Source organism: Nerophis lumbriciformis, linkage group LG09 (genome assembly GCF_033978685.3).
Source record: "Nerophis lumbriciformis linkage group LG09, RoL_Nlum_v2.1, whole genome shotgun sequence".
Taxonomy (NCBI): Eukaryota; Metazoa; Chordata; class Actinopteri; order Syngnathiformes; family Syngnathidae; genus Nerophis; species Nerophis lumbriciformis.
This window is the reverse complement of record NC_084556.2, coordinates 2995813-3020922: the sequence shown is the minus strand read 5'-3', so window position 1 is coordinate 3020922 and position 25110 is coordinate 2995813. Positions and strand designations below refer to the sequence as shown.

At 41.6% G+C, this 25110-nt stretch overlaps 1 protein-coding gene across 2 annotated transcripts in view; it reads left to right on the top strand.

Moving 5' to 3' along the window:
- LOC133607174 (platelet-derived growth factor receptor beta-like) overlaps positions 1 to 25110 on the top strand; it is a 101074-nt gene that overhangs the window by 48017 nt on the left and 27947 nt on the right. For both annotated transcript variants that reach the window (XM_061961639.2, XM_072913766.1), the window contains 6 exons: positions 13212 to 13320; positions 16651 to 16745; positions 22812 to 22944; positions 23003 to 23107; positions 23183 to 23287; positions 23355 to 23457. In XM_061961639.2, the coding sequence (XP_061817623.2) occupies positions 13212 to 13320; positions 16651 to 16745; positions 22812 to 22944; positions 23003 to 23107; positions 23183 to 23287; positions 23355 to 23457 (650 nt within the window). The remainder of the gene's footprint in view (positions 1 to 13211; positions 13321 to 16650; positions 16746 to 22811; positions 22945 to 23002; positions 23108 to 23182; positions 23288 to 23354; positions 23458 to 25110) is intronic.

The window sequence follows — 25110 nt, the reverse complement described above, 5'->3', positions numbered from 1 at the left end:
ACAGTACAATCCATCAAGCGGTGTGGCTTCATAGCTTACCAAAGTCCTACTAAAACATTTTGATAGATTTTTGAGCGCCATGTCTAATGTTCTATACTTTCAATGGAACATACAGGTAAAAGCCAGTAAATTAGAATATTTTGAAAAACTTGATTTATTTCAGTAATTGCATTCAAAAGGTGTAACTTGTACATTATATTTATTCATTGCACACAGACTGTTCAGTTTTTTCCGTATTGGCCCTCTGAATAGGGGTCGTCACTCAGCATAAAAGGAATTACTCGCACTGCACTCTTTTGCTTGTTTTATTTGGTACTATTGCAGAAACAGTAGCAGCAGCAGCAGCAGCAGCAGAAGCAGAAGCAGGTAATAACCTACAAGTAAACATGAACATAAAACAATGTATCTATCTTGAATCATCATAATGTAAATAATAAACATGAATTCATCAACTGAACCATAATGTTGTCAACCATGATATGACATATTATCAATCACTGTGATTTTATCGTAACTTATTAATTTTAGCATTACATTTTATTATCACCATTAATTTATGTCATATAATGTTTTAAATGTGATCAGAATTATTTATAATGTCCCTATGGTTCATGGACAATCATATTAAAAAGACATAAAACACCGGCGCTCTGTTTGAGGCACACATTACACATATGAGCAGAACTACATAAAAGAACTACAAATCCCATCAGCCAAACCAGGAAGTAAAGTGCCGGTATTTTTAACTCAAACCTTCGAAATGCAGCTGGACACACGCAACGTGACAACAATCTAATCCAGCAGATTTCAATCCACACATTACTGTTAATTTTGCCAATGTTGTTCAAAGACTAAATAATGAGTGTTTGCCCTGGTTGTGACGCAGCAAGTCCGCCGCACAACAAGCGCTGCGGACACAGCGGATTTACAACAAACAGAAAAGCAAGGAAGCAGGCAAGCATGGAATTTAAACAATAATTCAGCTGATCTAACAAAGCAAAGCGGACATAACAAATGATCTTACCAGTGGGGTATGCTGGTGACGAAGCACGCTGTTTTTACAAACGAAACAATGACGCCATTTTTAAAGCTACCGACATGGTCACCTGTCAGTAGTAGCCCCGCCCATCTTAAAGTCCCAGGTAAGTCCGCCATAAATACATATACACATAACAAATACACATATTAAATCCAACACCTCCCACTTAAGTTCCTGATGTCCCATCCAAGGAACTTACACCACAATCTAGAGACCCCACTTCGTGACACACATTCAAAAATCCAGTTACAATGATTTTTTTTTTTTTTTTTTTTTTTTTTTAAATGGAGTGTGGATGCTCATCTTTGTATATGAACTGTGTGCACTGTGTGGGCATGGTGGCAGCGATCCGCCTACACCAACCAGCCAAATAGTTTTAAGGGGTTTTGGGGCGTTGATTTGGCCAAAGGATGGGGCAGTGACTGGAACTTTGAAGTCGCCCCGGGAGACAGCGTCATGAAGTCGCAGCTGGAGTCGAATCCTCTGCTGGGATCAGCACGATCAGCCGCCTTACATCCCTTTGCAGGATGATGGTTGACGGGAGTTGTTGATTTGTCCTGCCTTTTCTCTCAGTATTCGTTGTTGGAAGGCCAGCACAAACTTTGACATCGACGTCCCTGACGACTCCATGCCTGTCTGGTCTTGTGGCTGTAACTATGCCCAAGCGGAATTGTCCTCTCATAGCATTAGGGTCTGCGATCCAGACGATGTCTCCCTCTTTGACGTTTCTCTCCTTTGTATGCCACTTCTCACGGACAAAGAGATTTGGACCGGCTAGTTCATTCCACTTGGCCCAGAATCTGTCAACTAAATTGTGGATGTTCCTTAGCCTGCGCCAAGGGTGGGTGACTAGATCAAGTCCATCTGTGTCTCCTCCCACTGAGGATCGTCCGAGGATGAGAGAGTTGGGAGTTATGTAGTCGACTGACTCCTCTTGCTCCTGGGCGCGAGCGTCGATTGGGCGCTCATTTGTCAGGTTGGCTGCCTGAAAAATTAGAGTCTGGAACTCACCCCAGGTGAGAGAGTCTGTCGCTCCTTTCAAACTTGTTAAGGCTCTTTTTATCAGTTTTACGGCAGCTTCTGCTGCTCCATTCCGGTGAGGCGCATCGGCAGGGTGGAAGCACCATGCCCAGTCTGTCCCATTCTTGGCTGCAATGTCCTCAACAGATGATGTTTGTAGACAGCGCATGTGGTTTTGGAGCTCATTCAGAGCGGGTTTAGCCCCGATGAAGTTTGTCCCTTTGTCGGACCATAGCTTGCGTGGGTGACCTCTAAGGGCAACAAAGCGGGAGTAGGCCAGCAGAAAACTTTCTGAGGACTGGTCATCGCATACATCGGCATGGACTGCCCTTGAAGCCATGCAGCAGAAAACAATTCCCCAGACTTTCTTCCTTGCTCTCCCCTTTACTGCGTCCTTGACTTCATAGGGGCCGAATAGATCCAGGGTTGTGTACTCGAATGGGCCTGCCCTTTGCGAGCGCTCCAGCGGGAGGTCACTCATCACTTGCTGGCATACTCTAGCTCTTTGCTTTCGGCAGTGGATGCAGTCATTTATAACTCTCCTGACTGCTCGACGGCCCTGTATGATCCAGGCTTTTCTCCGAGTTCCTAGGGGAGTTGCTGCAATCCCCTCATGGTTCTTCTCATGAGCCTCTTGGGCTAGTAATGTGGCCAATGTTGACTGCATAGGGATCAGAGGAATAGCAGTCTTGCCTTCATTCCAGGACTGAATTCGTCCTCCGCAGAGTAGGAGCCCCGTGACCTCATCTTTTCGGACCACGAGTCGGTCCAGAGTTTCATCCCGGAACTCAACTCCGTCCTGGGCTTCAAGGGCAAGGTAATGGAAGGCCTCTGCCCTCTCAACAGCTGTAAGACCAGGCTTTGCATTTTCATTGGCAGTGGCCTGGTGGCTGCCACCTAACCAGGCCTCCACTGCCCGCCGAGTCCAGGCAACAGTCCCACACAGCCTGGTGAGGGAGCTAAACCTCCCAGGCTCAACGAGGCGCACAAGGGCCACGGGCCGCACCCGTGGGATAGATAGAGGTGGAGTGGTCCTGGGGCCGGCAGACTCAGGAGGCTTCATTCTGCTGTCGCTCCCATTTTTCTGTCGCCTTGTGACCACGGCAGAGAATACGCGTCTTTGAAGCTTCTTGATGCTGTCTGGGGCGACCGTGGCAGCGATTTCATTTGCAGTCTTCACCGGCCACTTGCTTTCAGGCCACTTGAGGAAGTCAGGCCCGTTCTGCCACTCCGAGTCCTCGTTCAACTCCTCAGGAGTCGCTCCCCTCGTAAGGATATCGGCAATGTTTAGGTCTCCTTCAACCCACTTCCAAGCGTCCACTGGGCCGGCCTTCTGGATTTCTCCGATTCGATTTGCAAAGAAGGTCTGATATCCATAGCTGTCCTTTTGGATCGCACCAAGGATCGTCTGGCTGTCTACTAGGTGTACCCAATGATCGACTGGGATGCGGCAGTGCCTCTCAAAGTACTTCCTCAAGCGAGTAGCAATTACCGCGCCACAAAGTTCAGCTTTAACTCCATCCCCCTTCTGGTCGAGAGGAGTAAGCTTGGCCTTCGACTCCACCAGCCTCACGATGACCTTACCAGGCTCGGTTTCCCAGCGGAGATAAAGCACAGCTCCGTAAGAAGCTTCGCTCCCATCAGAGAATGTAACCCCAATTGGGGGGCCTAAGGCTGCAGGGGGGTTGAGGCTCCGGTCAAATCTTATTTGGCCGAGCCTTGCATACTCCTCAAAAAGTCTGACTGCTGACTCCCGGAGTCCTGGTGACAGTGGGTCATCCCATGTGTCCTTCATCGGGCGAGTTTTTCTTGCTTCTTGAAAGGACTCCCTTATGAGTATTACCCCTTTCTGTTTCGCAGGGGAGACCAGACCAATAGGGTCATAGAGGCTGGCAATTTGGCCAAGAAGCAAGCGCCGGCTCAGCGGCTCAGGAGTGCTGCTCCTAATCTCGTCCTCTCTTAAATCAAGCCCAGTCCTCATCTTCCCCCTCTTCTTTGAGAAGTTGATTGTAGCGAGGATGCGGAGCTTGTCTGACTCGGGCTTGTACCCAACCCCGAGGGCTTTGCTGTCCTCCTCTTGCATCTGATTTGGGAGGGTGAGGATGTTCGGCGTGCTCGGACAGCCAAGCTGGGGACTGCTTTGGGTTCCCCCCCTCCCACTTTGGCCAGAGAAGACCCAGGGTTTTAGAGAGAACCCTCCTGCCTCTAAGATCTTCTCCACACCAACAGTTGTCTCTCGTAGAGCATCAAGATCATTGTCCGACGTCAGGATGTCATCGACGTAGCAGTCTTCTTCTAAAACTCTACGTTCTTTGAGCATTGACGAGAACTGTGGCAGTTTAGCTGTCTCTCGCATTGCAACTTGGGCAATACATCCTGCTGGCTTATCGCCAATGTTCACTCGGACAACTGCAAACGTCTCTATTTCGTTCAGGGGGTCATCCCTCCACAGGAATCGATGCAGGTGGACCTCTTCATCCTTGAGCCAAACTGAGTTGTACATCTTTCGTACATCGCCCAGGGCAGCATGTTGCCCGCTTCTGAACCGTAAGAGAACTCCTTTTATTGGATTAAGTACATCTGGACCTTTGTGGAGAAGGTCATTCAGGCTCCAACCCTGAAACTCTTGGCTGCTATTCCACACTATTCTCACAGGGGTGGAAGCAGAGTGGGGGTTCAGGGCGACCAAGTGGCTAATGTACCACTTTGGGCCCTTCCAGGAATCCATCTCTTCTTCTGATAGCTTGACAGCCGCACCTCTTCTGACCATGTCATGGATTTGTTCCCCATACGCTGCTTTCCAAGCGGGTTCTCGTCCCAGCCTGGACTCTGTCCTCCTGAAAGTAGCCTCCACGGCTCTGCGATTGTCAGGGAGAGAGGCTGGGTCTCCTCGCCAGGGATAGGCAGCTTCCCAGTGGGGTAACTGGCTGTGCTTGTCTGCTAGAACATAGGAGAGGCCATTTTTGATTTTCTCCAACTCCCTTTCTTCTCCAAGGGTCATCTCCTTTCCTCCTGGGGCACACTTGCCACATTTGCAGCCCCCACATTGAGGGTCGCACGCTGCCCCGATGCTGTCCCACCTGAACCACTCTAACACTTCCTTGTTAGTTGTAGCGGTGCTGCTGAGGACTGTCTCTTTCTTTGTGAACTCGGTGTTCGAATTGCTTGAGTCCACAAGGACCTCCTCATATACTTTTGAGGCAGTTCTCATGGACCTCGCGACATGAGTGTCAGACTGGTGGAAGGTTAAATCTACCACCTCAAGGAGGTCAGGGTGGGTCCCAGCGACCGTCTTTCCAAGTGGGCCATCCCAAAGGATCAGGTCCCCTTTTCTCCTGACTGGCTGTGGGACCAGGCGACCTTCCCTGTGGCTGATGAGGAGATCGATTTTAGTGGGCCGGACCAAGTCTTCAGCAGCAACACCAGGGAAGAACCCTTGAAGTTGATGTGGTGTGGCTTTCTGGGTGACCTCTGCGATGCTCTCCAGGCCGTAGCAAATGATCTTGTGCACTCCCACCGTTCCCTCGGGAGTTCCTACCCTCAACCGAAGGGTGTATCTTCTGGTCATGATTGTCCTCCGCATCCCACCAACTCCATGCACAATCAATTTGATGTTCTCTCCACATAGTCCGAGACGCTTGGCTCCAGTATTTGTGATGTAATTGGTATCTGAAGCAAGGTCAATCAATGTTCCGATGAGATGGCCGGAGTTGGTAGTGACCTTGAGGAGCATCATTAGCACTGGATATTCTTTAGGTAGACTTCCATTGCTGGTGCAGATTGCTGTGGTGGTTTTGTTTGAGAAGACTTTCCTGCACTCTGTCTTCTGCTCTGGGGTTAGCGTTGCAAGAAACTCTTCCTGCTGGTTGGTTAGGCCAAGAGGCCTTTTCACTACTTTCGCTGGGACTTTACTGCCACCGTCCCTTTGAGTGGCGAACCTGGGGCAGAGCAGGTAGTGGTGAGCCTCGTCTTGCCGGCAGTCCGCTTTACTGCAGAGGAACCCTGAGTTGCAACGGCCATCCTTGGGGTGAATGTTCAAGCACCTGTTGCACACACCATGGGTCCTTAGGTGAGACTTTCTTTTTGCCAGGTCCAAGTCCCTGAAGGTTTTGCAAGCAAAAAGTCTTCCAGTGTGTGTTTCGTCGCCACAGACGGAGCATTGCGATTGTGTCTTTGCTGGAGGCCCGCGTTGTCCTGCAGTGACCCTGGAGAAAGCTTTCTTCGCCCTCTTCTCTGAAGTTTCTATCGGGCGTTTCTCAGAGGGAGTATTTTCTGCAAGGCTCGTTTCCAACTGGTCCAGCTCTTCAAGAATTACCTCCTGTCTCTTTAGGAATTGAAGAAGACACTCAAAATGGTTCTGATGGGCAAAACCATTGGTGGGCACATTCTTGTGATCCACCCATTTCTCCTTTAGGAAGTTCGGTAGCTTACTCTCCAGAGACTGTGCCACCAGACGATTTTTCATAACATCCTCTTCACCCAGGATGAGAAGGTTGCTTAGGGCCCTTTCCACCGTCTGGATCAGCTCAATTGCTCTCCTAGGGTTATTTCCTTTTACAGGGGGCAGGCCTTGCACCTCACTCGCAATCATCTGGACAATCCTTGCCTTATTCCCATATCTGTTATCCAAGCGTTGGAACATTTCCTCAGCGGACGCGCAGCTGGACAGGACTAGGTCCTTCTTCACTTTCTCACCGAGGCTAGCTAGGAGATGGAACCTTGTTACACCTGCCGTCCTCAGTGGGTTCCCCAATTGCTCCAGTTCTCCCCATTCAGCCTTCCAACGGTAATAATCTGTTATGTCACCAGAAAACGTGGGGAGACGTGCTCTCTCGAGGGGGAACTGATTTCTGTAGCCGTAACCTCCAGGATACATGTCAGGAATGCCTCGGGGAGCGCTCTGGGTCATCAGCGGTGTGCTAGAGGCATTTGATGTGGTTCCAGTGCTGCCATCAACTGGTCCACTAAGTGCCTGAATTCTGGCACCTGAAGCTGAGATGGTTGTTGGGAGAGGATTGGATGGAGCAACTTGGGTGTTGCTGCCTGCAGGAAGTTCCTCTTTGAGACTGGGACCGCTAAATGGGGGCTCTGTGAGACTGACTGGGTTGATCACGTCCTGCGCCCTATCAGACTTTTTTTCTTGTCGGACTTTGTCATCCATATCTTCATCGGATGACTCCGTGCATCTTGGGTCTCGCCAGCTATCCTCCCAGTCTCTTACTCGGCGCCACAGAGCTCGGACCTTCTCCTTGAGCATCTTTGTGTTGGTATATGAGATAAGAGCATCCCAGTTCCTACATCTTCGCTCGAGCTCATCGATCCTCTCTCTCAGGCCGCGTCTGGTGAGCTCAAAATCAGACCTCTTTAACTTCTTTATGTTGCAGCCCTCAACCTGGTCCAACTTAGTCTCTGCACTGGAAACACATTCTCCGATGTCATCTGCTGCGAACTTAGTCCAGATTGATTCTTGTATGAGCTCAACGGTCTCTGTGTATTTACGGAGACACTCAGCTGTCTTCTCCGCTATGCAGGCTGCTTCTTCTTTTGCCTTGTCCTCTTCATCCTCGGTTCCGTTCACCGCATTGAGGGCTCCAGCATAGTCATCTCCTGCATCACTGACCCTCTCATAGTCCACCTCAAGGATCCTCAGCTCGTCAATCAGGGCTCTCTCTCCTAACAGTTTGACTCTGGAGGCAAGCTTATTGGCCCTCTTGGTGAAGGAGGATTGCGCAACAGAGCGCATTCCTCTGAGGGCTTCAAGTTCCTGTGTGTCCATTTTCCTTATTCTTTATCTGACCGGGGTTTGGTTTCACCAGCAGGGTCCTTTCCCTCCAAATAGTGGTTTTCCTTTGGTCAAATGGTTAGGTGGACACAGTGTTGTTTCGCTTGGAGAGTTATTTATTCCTCTTCAAGGCTTAAAACTCATCGGGGGATTTGTAGGTTAATTCCAATCTCATCCAACCCGTTGGTTATTACTGTTCAGTTTTTTCCGTATTGGCCCTCTGAATAGGGGTCGTCACTCAGCATAAAAGGAATTACTCGCACTGCACTCTTTTGCTTGTTTTATTTGGTACTATTGCAGAAACAGTAGCAGCAGCAGCAGCAGCAGCAGAAGCAGAAGCAGGTAATAACCTACAAGTAAACATGAACATAAAACAATGTATCTATCTTGAATCATCATAATGTAAATAATAAACATGAATTCATCAACTGAACCATAATGTTGTCAACCATGATATGACATATTATCAATCACTGTGATTTTATCGTAACTTATTAATTTTAGCATTACATTTTATTATCACCATTAATTTATGTCATATAATGTTTTAAATGTGATCAGAATTATTTATAATGTCCCTATGGTTCATGGACAATCATATTAAAAAGACATAAAACACCGGCGCTCTGTTTGAGGCACACATTACACATATGAGCAGAACTACATAAAAGAACTACAAATCCCATCAGCCAAACCAGGAAGTAAAGTGCCGGTATTTTTAACTCAAACCTTCGAAATGCAGCTGGACACACGCAACGTGACAACAATCTAATCCAGCAGATTTCAATCCACACATTACTGTTAATTTTGCCAATGTTGTTCAAAGACTAAATAATGAGTGTTTGCCCTGGTTGTGACGCAGCAAGTCCGCCGCACAACAAGCGCTGCGGACACAGCGGATTTACAACAAACAGAAAAGCAAGGAAGCAGGCAAGCATGGAATTTAAACAATAATTCAGCTGATCTAACAAAGCAAAGCAGACATAACAAATGATCTTACCAGTGGGGTATGCTGGTGACGAAGCACGCTGTTTTTACAAACGAAACAATGACGCCATTTTTAAAGCTACCGACATGGTCACCTGTCAGTAGTAGCCCCGCCCATCTTAAAGTCCCAGGTAAGTCCGCCATAAATACATATACACATAACAAATACACATATTAAATCCAACACAGACTGATGCATTCAAATGTTTATTTCATTTAATTTTGATGATTTGAAGTGGCAACAAATGAAAATCCAAAATTACGTGTGTCACAAAATTAGAATATTACTTAAGGCTAATACAAAAAAGGGATTTTTAGAAATGTTGGCCAACTGAAAAGTATGAAAATGAAAAATATGAGCATGTACAATACTCAATACTTGGTTGGAGCTCCTTTTGCCTCAATTACTGCGTTATTGCGGCGTGGCATGGAGTCGATGAGTTTCTGGCACTGCTCAGGTGTTATGAGAGCCCAGGTTGCTCTGATAGTGGCCTTCAACTCTTCTGCGTTTTTGGGTCTGGCATTCTGCATCTTCCTTTTCACAATACCCCACAGATTTTCTATGGGACTAAGGTCAGGGGAGTTGGCGGGCCAATTTAGAACAGAAATACCATGGTCCGTAAACCAGGCACGGGTAGATTTTGCGCTGTGTGCAGGCGCCAAGTCCTGTTGGAACTTGAAATCTCCATCTCCATAGAGCAGGTCAGCAGCAGGAAGCATGAAGTGCTCTAAAACTTGCTGGTAGACGGCTGCGTTGACCCTGGATCTCAGGAAACAGAGTGGACCGACACCAGCAGATGACATGGCACCCCAAACCATCACCCAACCATGCAAATTTTGCATTTCCTTTGGAAATCGAGGTCCCCGAGTCTGGAGGAAGACAAGAGAGGCACAGGATCCACGTTGCCTGAAGTCTAGTGTAAAGTTTCCACCATCAGTGATGGTTTGGGGTGCCATGTCATCTGCTGGTGTCGGTCCACTCTGTTTCCTGAGATCCAGGGTCAACGCAGCCGTCTACCAGCAAGTTTTAGAGCACTTCATGCTTCCTGCTGCTGACCTGCTCTATGGAGATGGAGATTTCAAGTTCCAACAGGACTTGGCGCCTGCACACAGCGCAAAATCTACCCGTGCCTGGTTTACGGACCATGGTATTTCTGTTCTAAATTGGCCCGCCAACTCCCCTGACCTTAGCCCCATAGAAAATCTGTGGGGTATTGTGAAAAGGAAGATGCAGAATGCCAGACCCAAAAACGCAGAAGAGTTGAAGGCCACTATCAGAGCAACCTGGGCTCTCATAACACCTGAGCAGTGCCAGAAACTCATCGACTCCATGCCACGCCGCATTAACGCAGTAATTGAGGCAAAAGGAGCTCCAACCAAGTATTGAGTATTGTACAGGCTCATATTTTTCATTTTCATACTTTTCAGTTGGCCAACATTTCTAAAAATCCCTTTTTTGTATTAGCCTTAAGTAATATTCTAATTTTGTGACACACGGAATTTTGGATTTTCATTTGTTGCCACTTCAAATCATCAAAATCAAATGAAATAAACATTTGAATGCATCAGTCTGTGTGCAATGAATAAATATAATGTACAAGTTACACCTTTTGAATGCAATTACTGAAATAAATCAAGTTTTTCAAAATATTCTAATTTACTGGCTTTTACCTGTAGATGATGTTTTACAGATCATCTTCAAGCCGCTTTCTGACAGTCTTATTTACGTGGCTCACCTTCGGCGGCGTCTTCTCCCCGTCATCTTTGTTGTAGCGGTGTAGCGTGCAAGGACGGGAGTGGAAGAAGTGTCAAAAGATGGCGCTAACTGTTTTAATGACATTCAGACTTTACTTCAATCAATAACGGAGCAGCATCTCCTCATCCGCCTGAAATGTGTCCCGTGAAAAACCGTCCGACCGTAACTCTAATAACTAAATTTCCTTGGGTGAATAATGTAAACTCACTACACCGGTATGTTTTAGCGCTTTCATGGCGAGTTTACTGACATGTATAAGAAAGAACTTTACAGTACTTTAATATTAGAAATGGCACCAGTGGAGGATGAATGTCCCATAACAAGAAGATAGAGAAAAAAATAAGCTTATCGACTACGGTGTCGGCACGTGCGCAAATTTTCAGGACTTATGCAGATCCCAAATACAGATCAGCAGGTACCAGAAGGTAAGAAAAGTTGCTTTTGCATAATATTGCGAAACAAAACGCCAGATAATATGTCTTACCTTGTACACTCACTATCAATCAATCAATCAATCAATCTTTATTTATATAGCCCTAAATCACAAGTGTCTCAAAGGGCTGCACAAGCCACAACGACATCCTCGGTACAAAGCCCACATATATAACAATACTCGCATGTTGAAGCACAGTACAATCCATCAAGCGGTGTGGCTTCATAGCTTACCAAAGTCGTACTAAAACATTTTGATAGATTTTTGAGCGCCATGTGTAATGTTCTATACTTTCAATGGAACATATAACATGTTGGTGTTGTTTACTTGAGTCATATTGCAGTGTACACGTATCTCTTGTGTGTGAGACTGCCATCATAGTGCAGCATACTTACCAACCTTGAGACCTCCGATTTCGGGAGGTGGGGGCGTGGTCGGGGGTGGGGCAGGGCGTGGTTGAGGGCGTGGCTAAGGGCGTGATTAAGAGGGGAGGAGTATATTGACAGCTAGAATTCACCAAGTCAAGTATTTCATACATACCGGTATATATATATATATATATGTCTTAATAAGGTTATCCAAAAAATAGTGCTCGATACCGTAGTAGAGCGCAATATATGTATGTGTGGGGAAAAAAAATCACAAGACTATTTCATCTCTACAGGCCTGTTTCATGAGGGGGGTACCCTCAATCGTCAGGAGATTTTAATGGGAGCATTCGCATACCATGGTTTATATAGGGCACAGAGTGGGTGGGTACAGGCTGGCCTAGGGGCGTGGTGATTGGTTCATGTGTTACCTAGGAGGTGTTTCCGTCTATGGCGGCATGTTGTTACAATTTCGCTGCGCTTGTTGAGGGATGACAGGTCTGGACGGTAGATAATAAACAGTTTCTCTTTCAAGCATAGGTTGCATCTTTTATTACCACTATTGTAAGGTGTGCTGGATGCAAGAATATGAATATGAATATTCAATAACATGGCAAATTCTTGCATCCAGCACACCTTACAATAGTGGTAATAAATATAAAATTTGAAGTATCAATTATCTAAACACAGTTTTGTTTGCATATTTTCAGGATGTAGATATATATATATATATATATATATATATATATATATATATATATATATATATATATATATATATATATATATATATCTACATCCTGAAAATATGCAAACAAAACTGTGTTTAGATAATTGATACTTCAAACTTGCATAAATAAATCTTAAGGAATATAATTTGGCTTCTGAGAGCTTCAAAATGTAATGAATAAAATGCTAAAGTTGTTGATAAACAACAATTATTATTAATAATTAAATATGGTCATTTTAAATGAATTATTGTGATAATTTAAAATTAATTATTTCAAATATGTTTATTTTAATGTATAATTCTAATGCCTGGATGTAATAAGGATTCAGAAAAAATACAAATAAAAATACAATTAATTTTGATGTTTTTAGCTAAAAATATAGTAAAAATGTATTTCGTTTTTTTTTTTTTCATTAATAAATATATTTATTTTTAGGTAAGATAAACATAATAATACAATTTATCTCTAGTCTGGATGATTTATTTCTTGTCACCCAGTTGTCCTCCCGTCGTGAAAAAAGGCTGTCCTCACTCAGGCCACGGCCCCTCCAGCTCCGGCTGAAAATCGGGAGATTTTCGGGAGAATATTTGTCCCGGAAGGTTTTCGGGAGAGGCGCTGAATTTCGGGAGTCTCCCGGAAAATTCGGGAGGGTTGGCAAGTATGTAGTGCAGTCTACACGTATCTCTTATGTTTGACTGCCATCTACTGGTCACACACAGCCCTTTGAGACACTTGGGATTTAGGGCTATATAAATAGACATTGATTGATTGATTGATTGATTACACCGTGTACCAAATAAAATAGCTTCGAGGTCGGTAAGCAAAACCAGAATTATTCCTTCCGTTGTAAGGATCACTGTCGAGTTTTGAGGGGGAAAAATGATTTTTAAGTGCGCCTTATAGTCCGGAAAATACGGTAATACATTGCAAGAATCGGTGTAAAGTATTGTGTTGAATCGAGAAACGATTCTGAATCGAATTGTCACCCCAAGAATCGGAATTGGATGGAAACGTGAGATGCCCAAAGATTCCCACCGCTTCTATTGTGGTAGGACAGGTGACTATGACATCATCACCTGTGTCTTGAATGTACAGGTGCGCAGTGTACTGACTCTGCAGACTCAAGCATCCTTGACCGCCGTCCGCTGTGAGGCCTCAAACTCTGCTGGTCGACAAGCCAGAGACCTTCGACTCGCATCTACTTGTAAGTACTCGTCTAGTTTTTTTTTTAAAGAAGTTGTTAGGTAGTCTTTGATTGTTGGATTTTCTAAGATTGTAGAACTTGTAGAACCTTGAGGATCCAAATGAAAATATTCCAATGAATGTCTAAATGCTGCTAAGGTCCATGGGTCCTCTGATCAAGACTCATACATGTCATATAAAACAGTGTTTTTCAACCTTTTTTGAGCCAAGGCACATTTTTTGTGTTGAAAAAATCCAGAGGCACGCCACCAGCAGAAATCATTAACTCATTAAAAGTAATTGTCGCAATTGTTGGATATGACTTTAAAGCATAACCAAGCATGCATCACTATAGCTCTTGTCTCAAAGGAGGTGTACTGTCACCACCTGTCACATCACGCCCTGACTTATTTTGAGTTTTTTGCTGTTTTTCTGTGTGTAGTGTTTTAGTTCTTGTCTTGCGCTCCTTTTTTGGTGGCTTTTTCTATTTTTTTGGCATTTTCCTGTAGCAGTTTCATGTCTTATATTTCCCGCATCTACTTTGTTTTAGTAATCAAGAATATTTCAGTTGTTTTCATCCTTCTTTGTGGGGACATTGTTGATTGTCACGTCATGTTCGGATGTACATTGTGGACGCCGTCTTTGCTCCACAGTAAGTTTTTGCTGTCGTCCAGCATTCTGTTTTTGTTTACTTTGTAGCCAGTTCAGTTTTAGTTTCATTCTACATAGCCTTCCCTAAGCTTCAATGCCTTTTCTTAAGGGCACTCACCTTTTGTTTATTTGTGTTTTAATCATAAGACACTTTTTTACCTGTATTTACAAAGCAATTAGCTACCGGCTGCCACCTACTGATATGGAATAGTATTACACGGTTACTCTACCGAGCTCCAGACAGCACCGATACTCAACAACAACACATAATTTGCAGACTATAATTACTGGTTTAACCCAAATAGGTGAAATTACATAATCTCCCACGGCACACCAGACTGTATCTCACAGCACACTAGTGTGCCGCGGCACAGTGGCTGAAAAACACTGATCTACAAAGTGTTCCATGAGGTCCTGGGCCATGTTCATAGGACCTCCCCAGTTCAAACTAGAAATGGGTACCGATTTCGGAATTTTTTTATTAATTTTTTTAGGTACTAACCGTCGGTCCTACCAATTGCCAATTCAAGTAAAACCAAGCGGTAACATATTTCGATACATTTGTTGCAAATGGCGTTGCAGCCTATGCACCGGCTCAAGCACTTAAGAAGCAAACAGGCGTCTTATTAGCACACTGCCTCTAGGTAATAATGCAATTTTCCATGCCAACAAAGCAAGCATGCCTGATAAAAAAAAATGCTCAAAAGTAAAGCTGCACTTTTCAAAATGAGCTGGCTCAATGGTAATTGATCATATACATGCTACGGATTGGCATTAGTGGTTTTATTTGGCGATTTCAACACCTCCGAATTTGTTAATGAAAACTACAACTAAGCTGTGTCAAGACTTGGTCCTGGGTGTTTGCTTTTCCGGGATGCAACGGAAAGTTGGCTCGGGCGAGACGGGAATGTGAGTACATTTTTATTTAAACTACTAAAAAAGGAAGTAAACAAAAGGCGCGCACAATGGCGGAGAACAAACTATGAAACCAAATACTTGCCCAAAGGCAAAAACTATGAACAACAAAAAACACTAACTGTGGCAATAAACAAAACTTACTTGGCATGGACAAAAACGGCATGAAAAAGCGCAGCAAGGGTCATTCGTGTGTGGAGAGTGTACAGAAGCATAAATGTGGAGATGTCGTCAGAACGACAAACTGAAAACAATGAACTTAAATACTATAGACATGATTAACGAAAACAGGTGCGTGACTCAAAATGTGAAACAGGTGCGTGACGTGACAGGTGAAAACTAATGGTTGCTATGGTGACAAAACAAAAGTGCACAAAAAGTCCAAAAACCAAAACGAACATGATCAAAACAAAAACATGATCACACAGACATGACAAGCTGCATGTTACAGTCAAACAGCTGGTGTATAATAAGCACAATACTTACAGTATAAACACTTCTGCAAAAGCAAAGACTTGTACATTCAACTTAATGGCAAAGGCATTATATATATATATATATATATATACAGTACAGGCCAAAAGTTTAGACACACCTTCTCATTCAATGTGTTTTCTTTATTTTCATGACTATTTACATTGTAGATTGTCACTGAAGGCATCACAACTATGAATGAACACATGTGGAGTTATGTACTTAACAAAAAAAGGTGAAATAACTGAAAACATGTTTTATACTCTAGTTTCTTCCAAATAGCCACCCTTTGCTCTGATTACTGTTTTGCACACTCTTGGCATTCTCTCGATGCGCTTCAAGCACACCTGTGAAGTAAAAACTATTTCAGGTGACTACCTCTTGAAGCTCATCGAGAGAGTGTGCAAAGCACTAATTAGAGCAAAGGGTGGCTTTTTTTTAAGAAACTAGAATACAAAACATGTTTTCAGGTATTTCACCTTTTTTTTGTTAAGTACATAACTCCACATGTGTTCATTCATAGTTGTGATGCCTTCAGTGACAATCTACAATGTAAATAGTCATGAAAATAAAGAAAACGCATTGAATGAGAAGGTGTGTCCAAACTTTTGGCCTGTACTGTACTTCCAAATGAGGCTCAGAAGTGTAAGAAAAGAAGATATAACAAGTGGACAGCACAGTTATCATCATCAGCTCACTGTTAAACAGATACAAAAAATAGATTTTTTTTAATTATTAAACATATTTAAAACCACTTATTATCACAGGAATAGGCATGGATATTGTTCACATTTTAACTGATTCTAGCATCAAATCGATACTTTAAAAAAGGTGCTACGTAAAAAACAAAGAAGAACATGCTTTTTTTTTTTTTTTTTTTAAATAAAGAAAAAGAAAAGAAACAATTCCTTTTTATTTTTATAACAATTTGTAGCATTTAAGTCAAACAGACTGGTAATTAAAATACTGCATTTATATTAATTAAATGAAACTGAGTAATACATTTAAAATAAATCCACAGCAAATTGTCATTATTATTGCAGCAATAAAGAACTTAAAAAAAACAGATTTGCTTCAATACTCATAATTCCGTGGGTTCTTGAATGCAACCTCACTTGCTGTAACTATCATTGTTGCATAATGTGTTGTTGTTGTTGTTTTTGTTGCTGATGTGGCTACTGTTGGCATGTCAATGTTGACAACAAAGTTTAAAAAGAGGTCGCATATCTTTTTAAATGTAAAAAGGTACCCATCCCTAGTTCAAACACATTTAGAACCAAGATGAAGTACTAATGAACCACTTCCTGTCAAGCTCTCTTGTCTCAGGTGGCCTTGTTGTCGCTGGTTCTGATTCTGGTCATCCTTGCCATTGTCTTCCTCATCATACTCATCGTCCTATGGAGAAAAGTTTGTATTCCGAGAAGTTGTGTGTTCATTTTACTCATACCTGTGCTAGTTATAGAAATATGTTTGTAGAAATCTAATCATTTTAAAACAGAAGGGTGCTAAAACAAGTACTATAACAATAACGCTAAAATTGCAGGTAGGGGTCCAATATCAGCAAAAAAAAAACATACTGGATTATATCGGCCACCATCTAAATCAGGGTTTAGATGGGGGGCCACATGGAGAAAAATCTACTCTCAAGTGGGCCGGACAGGTAGAATCACGGCTCGATAACTTAAAAATAAAGACAACTTCAGATTGTTTTCTTTGTTTAAGAATAGAACAAGCACATTCTGAAATTGTACTAATCCTAATGTTGTTGGGTTTCTTTTACAATTACCTGTTGCGGTTAATAGTATACATACTTTATTTGTCATTATTTTTATTTTCTGAATAAATCATGTGATAATGTTCATCAGTCAACTTATTGGTGTTCATTTTCAATTGGTCAAGATAAAAAAATAATATCAAAATCAAAATACAGGATGTTATTTATGTACAAACCCCGTTTCCATGTGAGTTGGGAAATTGTGTTAGATGTAAATATAAACGGAATACAATGATTTGCAAATCATTTTCAACCCATACTCAATTGAATGCACTACAAAGACAACATATTTGATGTTCAAACTCATAAGCTTTATTTTATTTTTTTGCAAATAATAATTAACTTATAATTTCATGGCTGCAACACGTGCCAAAGTAGTTGGGAAAGGGCATGTTCACCACTGTGTTACATGGCCTTTCCTTTTAACAACACTCAGTAAACGTTTGGGAACTGAGGAGACACATTTTTGAAGCTTCTCAGGTGGAATTCTTTCCCATTCTTGCTTGATGTACAGCTTAAGTTGTTCAACAGTCCGGGGGTCTCCGTTGTGGTATTTTAGGCTTCATAATGCGCCACACATTTTCAATGGGAGACAGGTCTGGACTACAGGCAGGCCAGTCTAGTACCCGCACTCTTTTACTATTGTTCTGCCCTCACTATATGTGTTGAGGTTGTACAGCTTGGCAGACAGCTAACAACCAATCCAGGACGTTCTAATAAAGTTCCAAAGCAGATGAATCCATTTAGGCTCTTTATTGTTGTTGATCTTGCTTTGTCTTGTACTGGACTTTTATTTTATTTATTTTGTAAAACTGAAATACACACAATGACAATGTATAAGCTATATGATTCAATTAACATACTGAAATGTAATACACAATATGTAAACATTAGCTTTACACAAATATACAGCATTATCACCAAACAAATACTGACACATTTCGGGAGAACATCCGCACCTTAACACAACATAAACACAACAGAACAAATACCCAGAATCCCTTGCAGCCCAAACTCTTCCGGGCTAATTATTAGTAGATTGCACAGTACAGTACATATTCTGTACAATTGACCACTAAATGGTAACACCCGAATATGTTTTTCAACACACTCGGGGTCCACGTAAATCAATTCATGGGAGTTAAAAAACGTTTTGTTGCATGCAGAAATGTTATTTCATTTTCTCTGCAGTCGTTCATTGATTTCATAAATGTAACCCATAAGTTTGTTTATACATAACTCAAAGCAAAAAAAAAACTTTATATGCAGTGTTATTTCATTTTAAATTTCAAAAGAGTTTTGTGGCTCCCATTGATTTCTTTAACTTGTAAAACGGGTCAAAATGGCTCTTTTGAGTGGTAAAGGTTGCCGACCCCTGCCTTAGACAAAGTGATGTCACTTGATGAAGCCTGTTCTAACATACAGTACAGGCCAAAAGTTTGGACACACCTTCTCCTCATTAAATGGGTTTTCTTTATTTTCATGACTATTTACATTGTAGATTGTCACTGAAGGCATCACAACTATGAATGAACACATGTGGAGTTATGTACTTAACAAACAAAAAAAGGTGAAATAACTGAAAACATGTTTTATATTCTAGTTTCTTCAAAATAGCCCACCCTTTGCTCTGATTACCTTTTCGCACACTCTTGGCATTCTCTCCATGAGCTTCAAGAAGTAGTCACCTGAAATGGTTTTCACTCCAAAGGTGTGCTTGAAGCTCATCGAGAGAATGCCAAGAGTGTGCAGAGCAGTAATCAGAGCAAAGGGTGGGCTATTTGGAAGTGACTAGAATATAAAACGTGTTTTCAGTTATTTCCCCTTTTTTTTTTGTCAAGTACATAACTCCACGTGTTCATTCATAGTTGTGATGCCTTCAGTGACAATCTTAAGTTAAAGTTAAAGTACCAATGATTGTTACACACACACTAGGTGTGGTGAAATTTGTCCTCTGCAGTTCACCCCCTGGGAGGTGAGGGGAGCAGTGAGCAGCAGCGGTGGCCACGCCCAGGAATCATTTTTGGTGATTTAACCCCCAACCCTTGGTGCTGAGTGCCAAGCAGGGAGGTAACTGGTCCCATTTTTATAGTCCTTGGTATGACTCAGCCGGGGTTTGAACTCACAACTTACCGATCTCAGGGCGGACACTCTAACCACTAGGCCATTGAGCAGGTATCGACAATATAAATAGTCATAAAAATGAAGAAAACGCATCGAATGAGGAGGTGTGTCCAAACTTTTGGCCTGTACTGTCTCAACCTACCAAATAAGTTACCGTACTTTTCGGAGTATAAGTCGCACCGGAGTATAAGTCCCACCTGCCGAAAATGCATAATAAAAAAGGAAAAAAACATACATGTCGCACTGGAGCCCGGCCAAACTATGAAAAAAACTGCGACTTATAGTCCGAAAAATACGGTAGATAGTATTATTAGTAAGGGTGTGGGAAAAAATCGATTAGAATTCGAATTGCGATTCTCACGTTGTGCGATTCAGAATCGATTCTCATTTTTTTAAAAATCGATTTTTTTATTTTATTTTAATTAATCAATCCAACAAAACAATACACAGCAATACCATAACAATGCGATCCAATTCCAAGACCAAACCCGACCCAGCAACACTCAGAACTGCAATAAACAGAGCAATTGAGAGGAGACACAAACACAAACCAAAAGTAGTGAAACAAAAATGAATATTATCAACAACAGTATCAACATTAGTTACAATTTCAACATAGCAGTGATTAAAAATCCCTCATTGACATTATCATTAGACATTTATAAAAAATGAACAATAGTGTCACAGTGGCTTACACTTGCATCGCATCTCATAAGCTTGACAACACACTGTGTCCAATATTTTCAAAGATAAAATAAGTCATATTTTTGGTTCATTTAAAGGGGAACATTATCACCAGACCTATGTAAGCGTCAATATATACCTTGATGTTGCAGAAAAAAGACCATATATTTTTTTAACCGATTTCCGAACTCTAAATGGGTGAATTTTGGCGAATTAAACGCCTTTCTAATAGTCGCTCTCAGAGCCAGGCCCGGCCCTAACCAATCTGGCGCCCTAGGCAAGATTTTAGGTGGCGCCCCCCCACATCGGCAGTGAAGTGTATATACTCACAAGAAACCGAATAGCTTTGTCTTTGACCTTTTTTTTACTTAAAGAAAGCAAATTAACAATCAGAATAGTTAACAAGATAAAAAAATATGAATAAATAAATGAATGCAAAAAATAAAAAATGAATATATGAAATACAATATTTTTTACATACATATTGATTAATTAACATTAATGATGTGCACTTTAACAACTAGGCTTACAACTATACCTAATATATAAAGGGGTGGAAAAGTGACTATTACCTGCAGGGCAAACATTAGCTAACCAGAAGGCAATAACACCTGCTTAAAAGATCTAATACAAATGTCCCTGAGGAATGTAAGGTGGGAGTATTGTAATTACCTAACGTTACATTATTATTTTCCATAACAATTTAGCCCCCTCCACAATATTAACCCGACGTTAAAACAGAACTAGCTATTTATTGATTAGCAATTGCCGAATCATGTAACATTAGCTTAATGCTAAAAAGCCAGGTTACTATCACATTCTGTAACAGACAAATAATTTCATGTAGGCTAACGTTACCTACCTGCTACCTCTGTCTTTTCTCGTTTCTACCCCTCTTCTTTTCTCTTTTTTCTTCCCTGGGCACCTGACAGTTTTGGCCGTTTTGACATCTTGTGTTGATTTTTTGATGTGGTGACGTCCAAAAAGAGTCATGATACGGGAAGGGAGGGGGCGCACCGTGCGGGGGGGGGGGGGGGGCGCGTAATATTGTAACAAATAATATTTCTATTATATAGGCTTTACTTTGCATTTTAATTAACGTGGGATTATTTTTTGTATTTAGAAATAATAGTACCAACTTTTTTTTTTTTTCTCCAACATTTGTGGCACTGGCGTGGCGCCCCCTGATGGACAGCGCCCTTAGCATTTGCCTATACGGCCTATGCCACGGGCCGGCCCTGCTCAGAGCGATGACGTCACAACGTGGCGTCACATCGGGAAGCAATCCGCCATTTTCTCAAACACCGAGTCAAATCAGCTCTGTTATTTTCCGTTTTTTCGACTGTTTTCCGTACCTTGGAGACATCATGCCTCGTCGGTGTGTTGTCGGAGGGTGTAACAACACGAACAGGGACGGATTCAAGTTGCACCAGTGGCCCAAAGATGCGAAAGTGGCAAGAAATTGGACGTTTGTTCCGCACACTTTACCGACGAAAGCTATGCTACGACAGAGATGGCAAGAATGTGTGGATATCCTGCGACACTCAAAGCAGATGCATTTCCAACGATAAAGTCAAAGAAATCTGCCGCCAGACCCCCATTGAATCTGCCGGAGTGTGTGAGCAATTCAGGGACAAAGGACCTCGGTAGCACGGAAAGCAATGGCGGCAGTTTGTTCCCGCAGACGAGCGAGCTAAACCCCTTATCGACCCTAGCTTCCCTGGGCTGCTGACATCAACTCCAAAACTGGACAGATCAGCTTTCAGGAAAAGAGCGCGGATGAGGGTATGTCTACAGAATATATTAATTGATGAAAATTGGGCTGTCTGCACTCTCAAAGGGCATGTTGTTGCCAAATGTATTTCATATGCTGTAAACCTAGTTCATAGTTGTTAGTTTCCTTTAATGCCAAACAAACACATACCAATCGTTGGTTAGAAGGCGATCGCCGAATTCGTCCTCGCTTTCTCCCGTGTCGCTGGCTGTCGTGTCGTTTGTCGGTTTCGCTTGCATACGGTTCAAACCGATATGGCTCAATAGCTTCAGTTTCTTCTTCAATTTCATTTTCGCTACCTGCCTCCACACTACAACCATCCGTTTCAATACATTCGTAATCTGTTGAATCGCTTAAGCCGCTGAAATCCGAGTCCGAATCCGAGCTAATGTCGCTATAGCTTGCTGTTCTTTCCACCATGTTTGTTTGTGTTGGCATCACTATGTGACGTCACAGGAAAATGGACGGGTGGTTAAAATCAGGCACTTTGAAGCTTTTTTTAGGGATATTGCGTGATGGGTAAAATTTTGAAAAAAACTTCGAAAAATATAATAAGCCACTGGGAACTGATTTTTAATGGTTTTAACCATTCAGAAATTGTGATAATGTTCCCCTTTAATAGTTAAAACACATTTACATTATTGCAATCAGTTGATAAAACATTGTCCTTTACAATTATAAAAGCTTTTTACAAAAATCTACTACTTTGCTTGCATGTCAGCAGACTGGGGTCGATCCTGCTGAAATCCTATGTATTGAATGAATAGAGGAATCGTTTTGAATCGGGAAAATATCGTTTTTGAATCGAGAATCGCGTTGAATCGAAAAAAATCTATTTTGAATCGAATCTTGACCCCAAGAATCGATATTGAATCGAATCGTGGGACACCCAAAGATTCGCAGCTCTAATTATTAGTGCTGATATCGTATCAGATCGATAATATTGGTTTTGCATTGGATAGTGGAAAAAGTTGTATCGGGACACCCCTAGTTGTAGGTAATCGTAATAGTGACGTCATGTTGTACTAGTATAAGCAGTATGATTGCTAGTAATAACAGTGGTTATAGTAAAACAAGTACTAAACATAGTACATTACTCTTAACTGATGTCTTCCAGAAACCCCGTTACGAAGTTCGCTGGAAGCTGATTGGTTCTGCGAGTCCTGATGGACAAGAGTTCACCTACCTGGACCCCGCCCTCCTGCCTTACGACGCCTCATGGGAAATACCAAGAGACAACATAGTACTAGGTACTAACACCAGATAGTATAGTAGTTGAATAAATAAACCACACCTTCATGTCTGCAGGTCAGGTGTTGGCTTCCGGTGCTTTCGGCCGAGTCATGGAAGCGACTGTTTCCGGTCTGCCGGAGTCCCGGACGCCGAACAAAGTGGCCGTGAGGATGGTGAAATGTGCGCACCTGCGCTTACCTGCTCCGTGTGGTGTGTTCACCAGAGAGTGGTGTGCTGACGAGTGTGTGTGTTTAGCCAACAGCGGCGCATGTCAGGCCTTGCTGTCGGAGTTGAAGATTTTGTGCCACCTCGGTCCTCATCTGAACGTGGTCAACCTGCTGGGCGCCTGCACCACAGGAGGTCAACAACAATTGGGTAAATAAAACGCCCTCTGCTGGTCAGCTGACGTCTGCCTGTTTGCGTCTAGGTCCCATCTATGTCATCACTGAGTTCTGTTGCCATGGAGACCTGGCGACTTACCTGCAAAGCCACAAACATACCTTTATACCTAACGACGCACACACCAAGAGGTCAGCGAGCACACACACACACACATATTCTTGTATTTGTTACCTTCTTGAGACCTCTGAAAAATATGACTCAGATATGAATCAGTTGTCATCAATTATTAATCAATAGATCAAACTTTAGTCATTAACAATTAATCAATCAATCATTCGTCATTCATACACCAAATGTTAATCGATTATTATTATCATCAATCATTGATCAATAAATAAGTAAATTGGTAATTAATAATTCATATATCATTTTTTTAAATCAAACATTCATCAATCATTTATCAAAAAATTACTAATAATCAATTCAGCTATTATCCATTATTCATCAATCACTCACTAAATGTTCATCAATCAATCATCCATCATTCAATCATGTTATTCATCCATCATTTGCAAAATATGAATCAGTTATCATCAATGATTCATCAACAAATTAAACATCAGTCATCAATAATTCATCAATCATTCATCAATCATTCATTATTCACAAATACACATTCGTGTATTTGTTACCTTCTTGAGACCTCCGAAAAATGCCTCCCTCTTTATGACCACCCTTTCTAGATGTATAAATATTTGTATTTACAACATGAATAATATATACATACTATGCAAATGTAAAAAAGCTTGTTGTGAAAAATGAGTTGGAATTTCACAAGAAAAAGGTCACAATTTTACAAAAAAGCAATATTATGATCAATGTTGGACGTTTACTCAAGAACAGACGCAATGTTACAAGAAAAGCTTAAAATTCTGGCAATTTTATGAAAAGTCGTAATTTTACTTGACAAAAGTCACAATTTTATAAGAAAACTTAAAACATTTCAGCAATATTATAGTAATAATCGGAATTTTACTTGGCAAAATTATGACAAAAATCACAATTTGTCACATAAAATGTCACAATTTTACAAGAACAACCAAAAAATTGGCAATATTGTGATACAAGTCAGAATTTTATATGACAAGTGTCACCATTTTGCAGTAGAAAGTAATAATTTTACATAAAAAAGTAATACTTTTACAAGAAAATATTGCAATATTACAGAAACAGAAAGAATGTGAGAAATTGTTCCCAATTTTATAAAAAAAACAACAACCAGTTGACATGTTGTGAAAAAAGACTGTTTTTAGTTAATTTTTTATTTTTTTTAATTTTTTTGTTTGTAATTGGTTTTTAATCTTCATTATTTACTTCAAGTTATTACAGTATGTCTCTATATACATATTGTTTTTAATCAATTTTGGCCAAAGGGGGCGCACATCGGAGACCTCCAAAGTCGTAATTTTACTCGACAAAAGTCACGATTTTATAAGAAAACTTAAACATTTCGGCAATATTATTGTAATAATCGGAATTTTACTTGGCGAAATTATGACAAAAATCATAATTCGTCACAAAAAATGTCACAATTTTACAAGAACAACAAAAAAATTGGCAATATTGTGATACAAGTCCGAATTTTATATGTCAAATGTCACCATTTTGCAGTAGAAAGTAATAATTTTACATAGAAAAGTAATAATTTTACAAGAAAATATTGCAATATTACAGAAACAGAAAGAATGTGAGAAATTGTTCCCAATTTTATAAAAAAAAAAAAAACAACCAGTTGACATGTGAAAAAAGACTGTTTTTAGTTAATTTTTTATTTTTTAAAT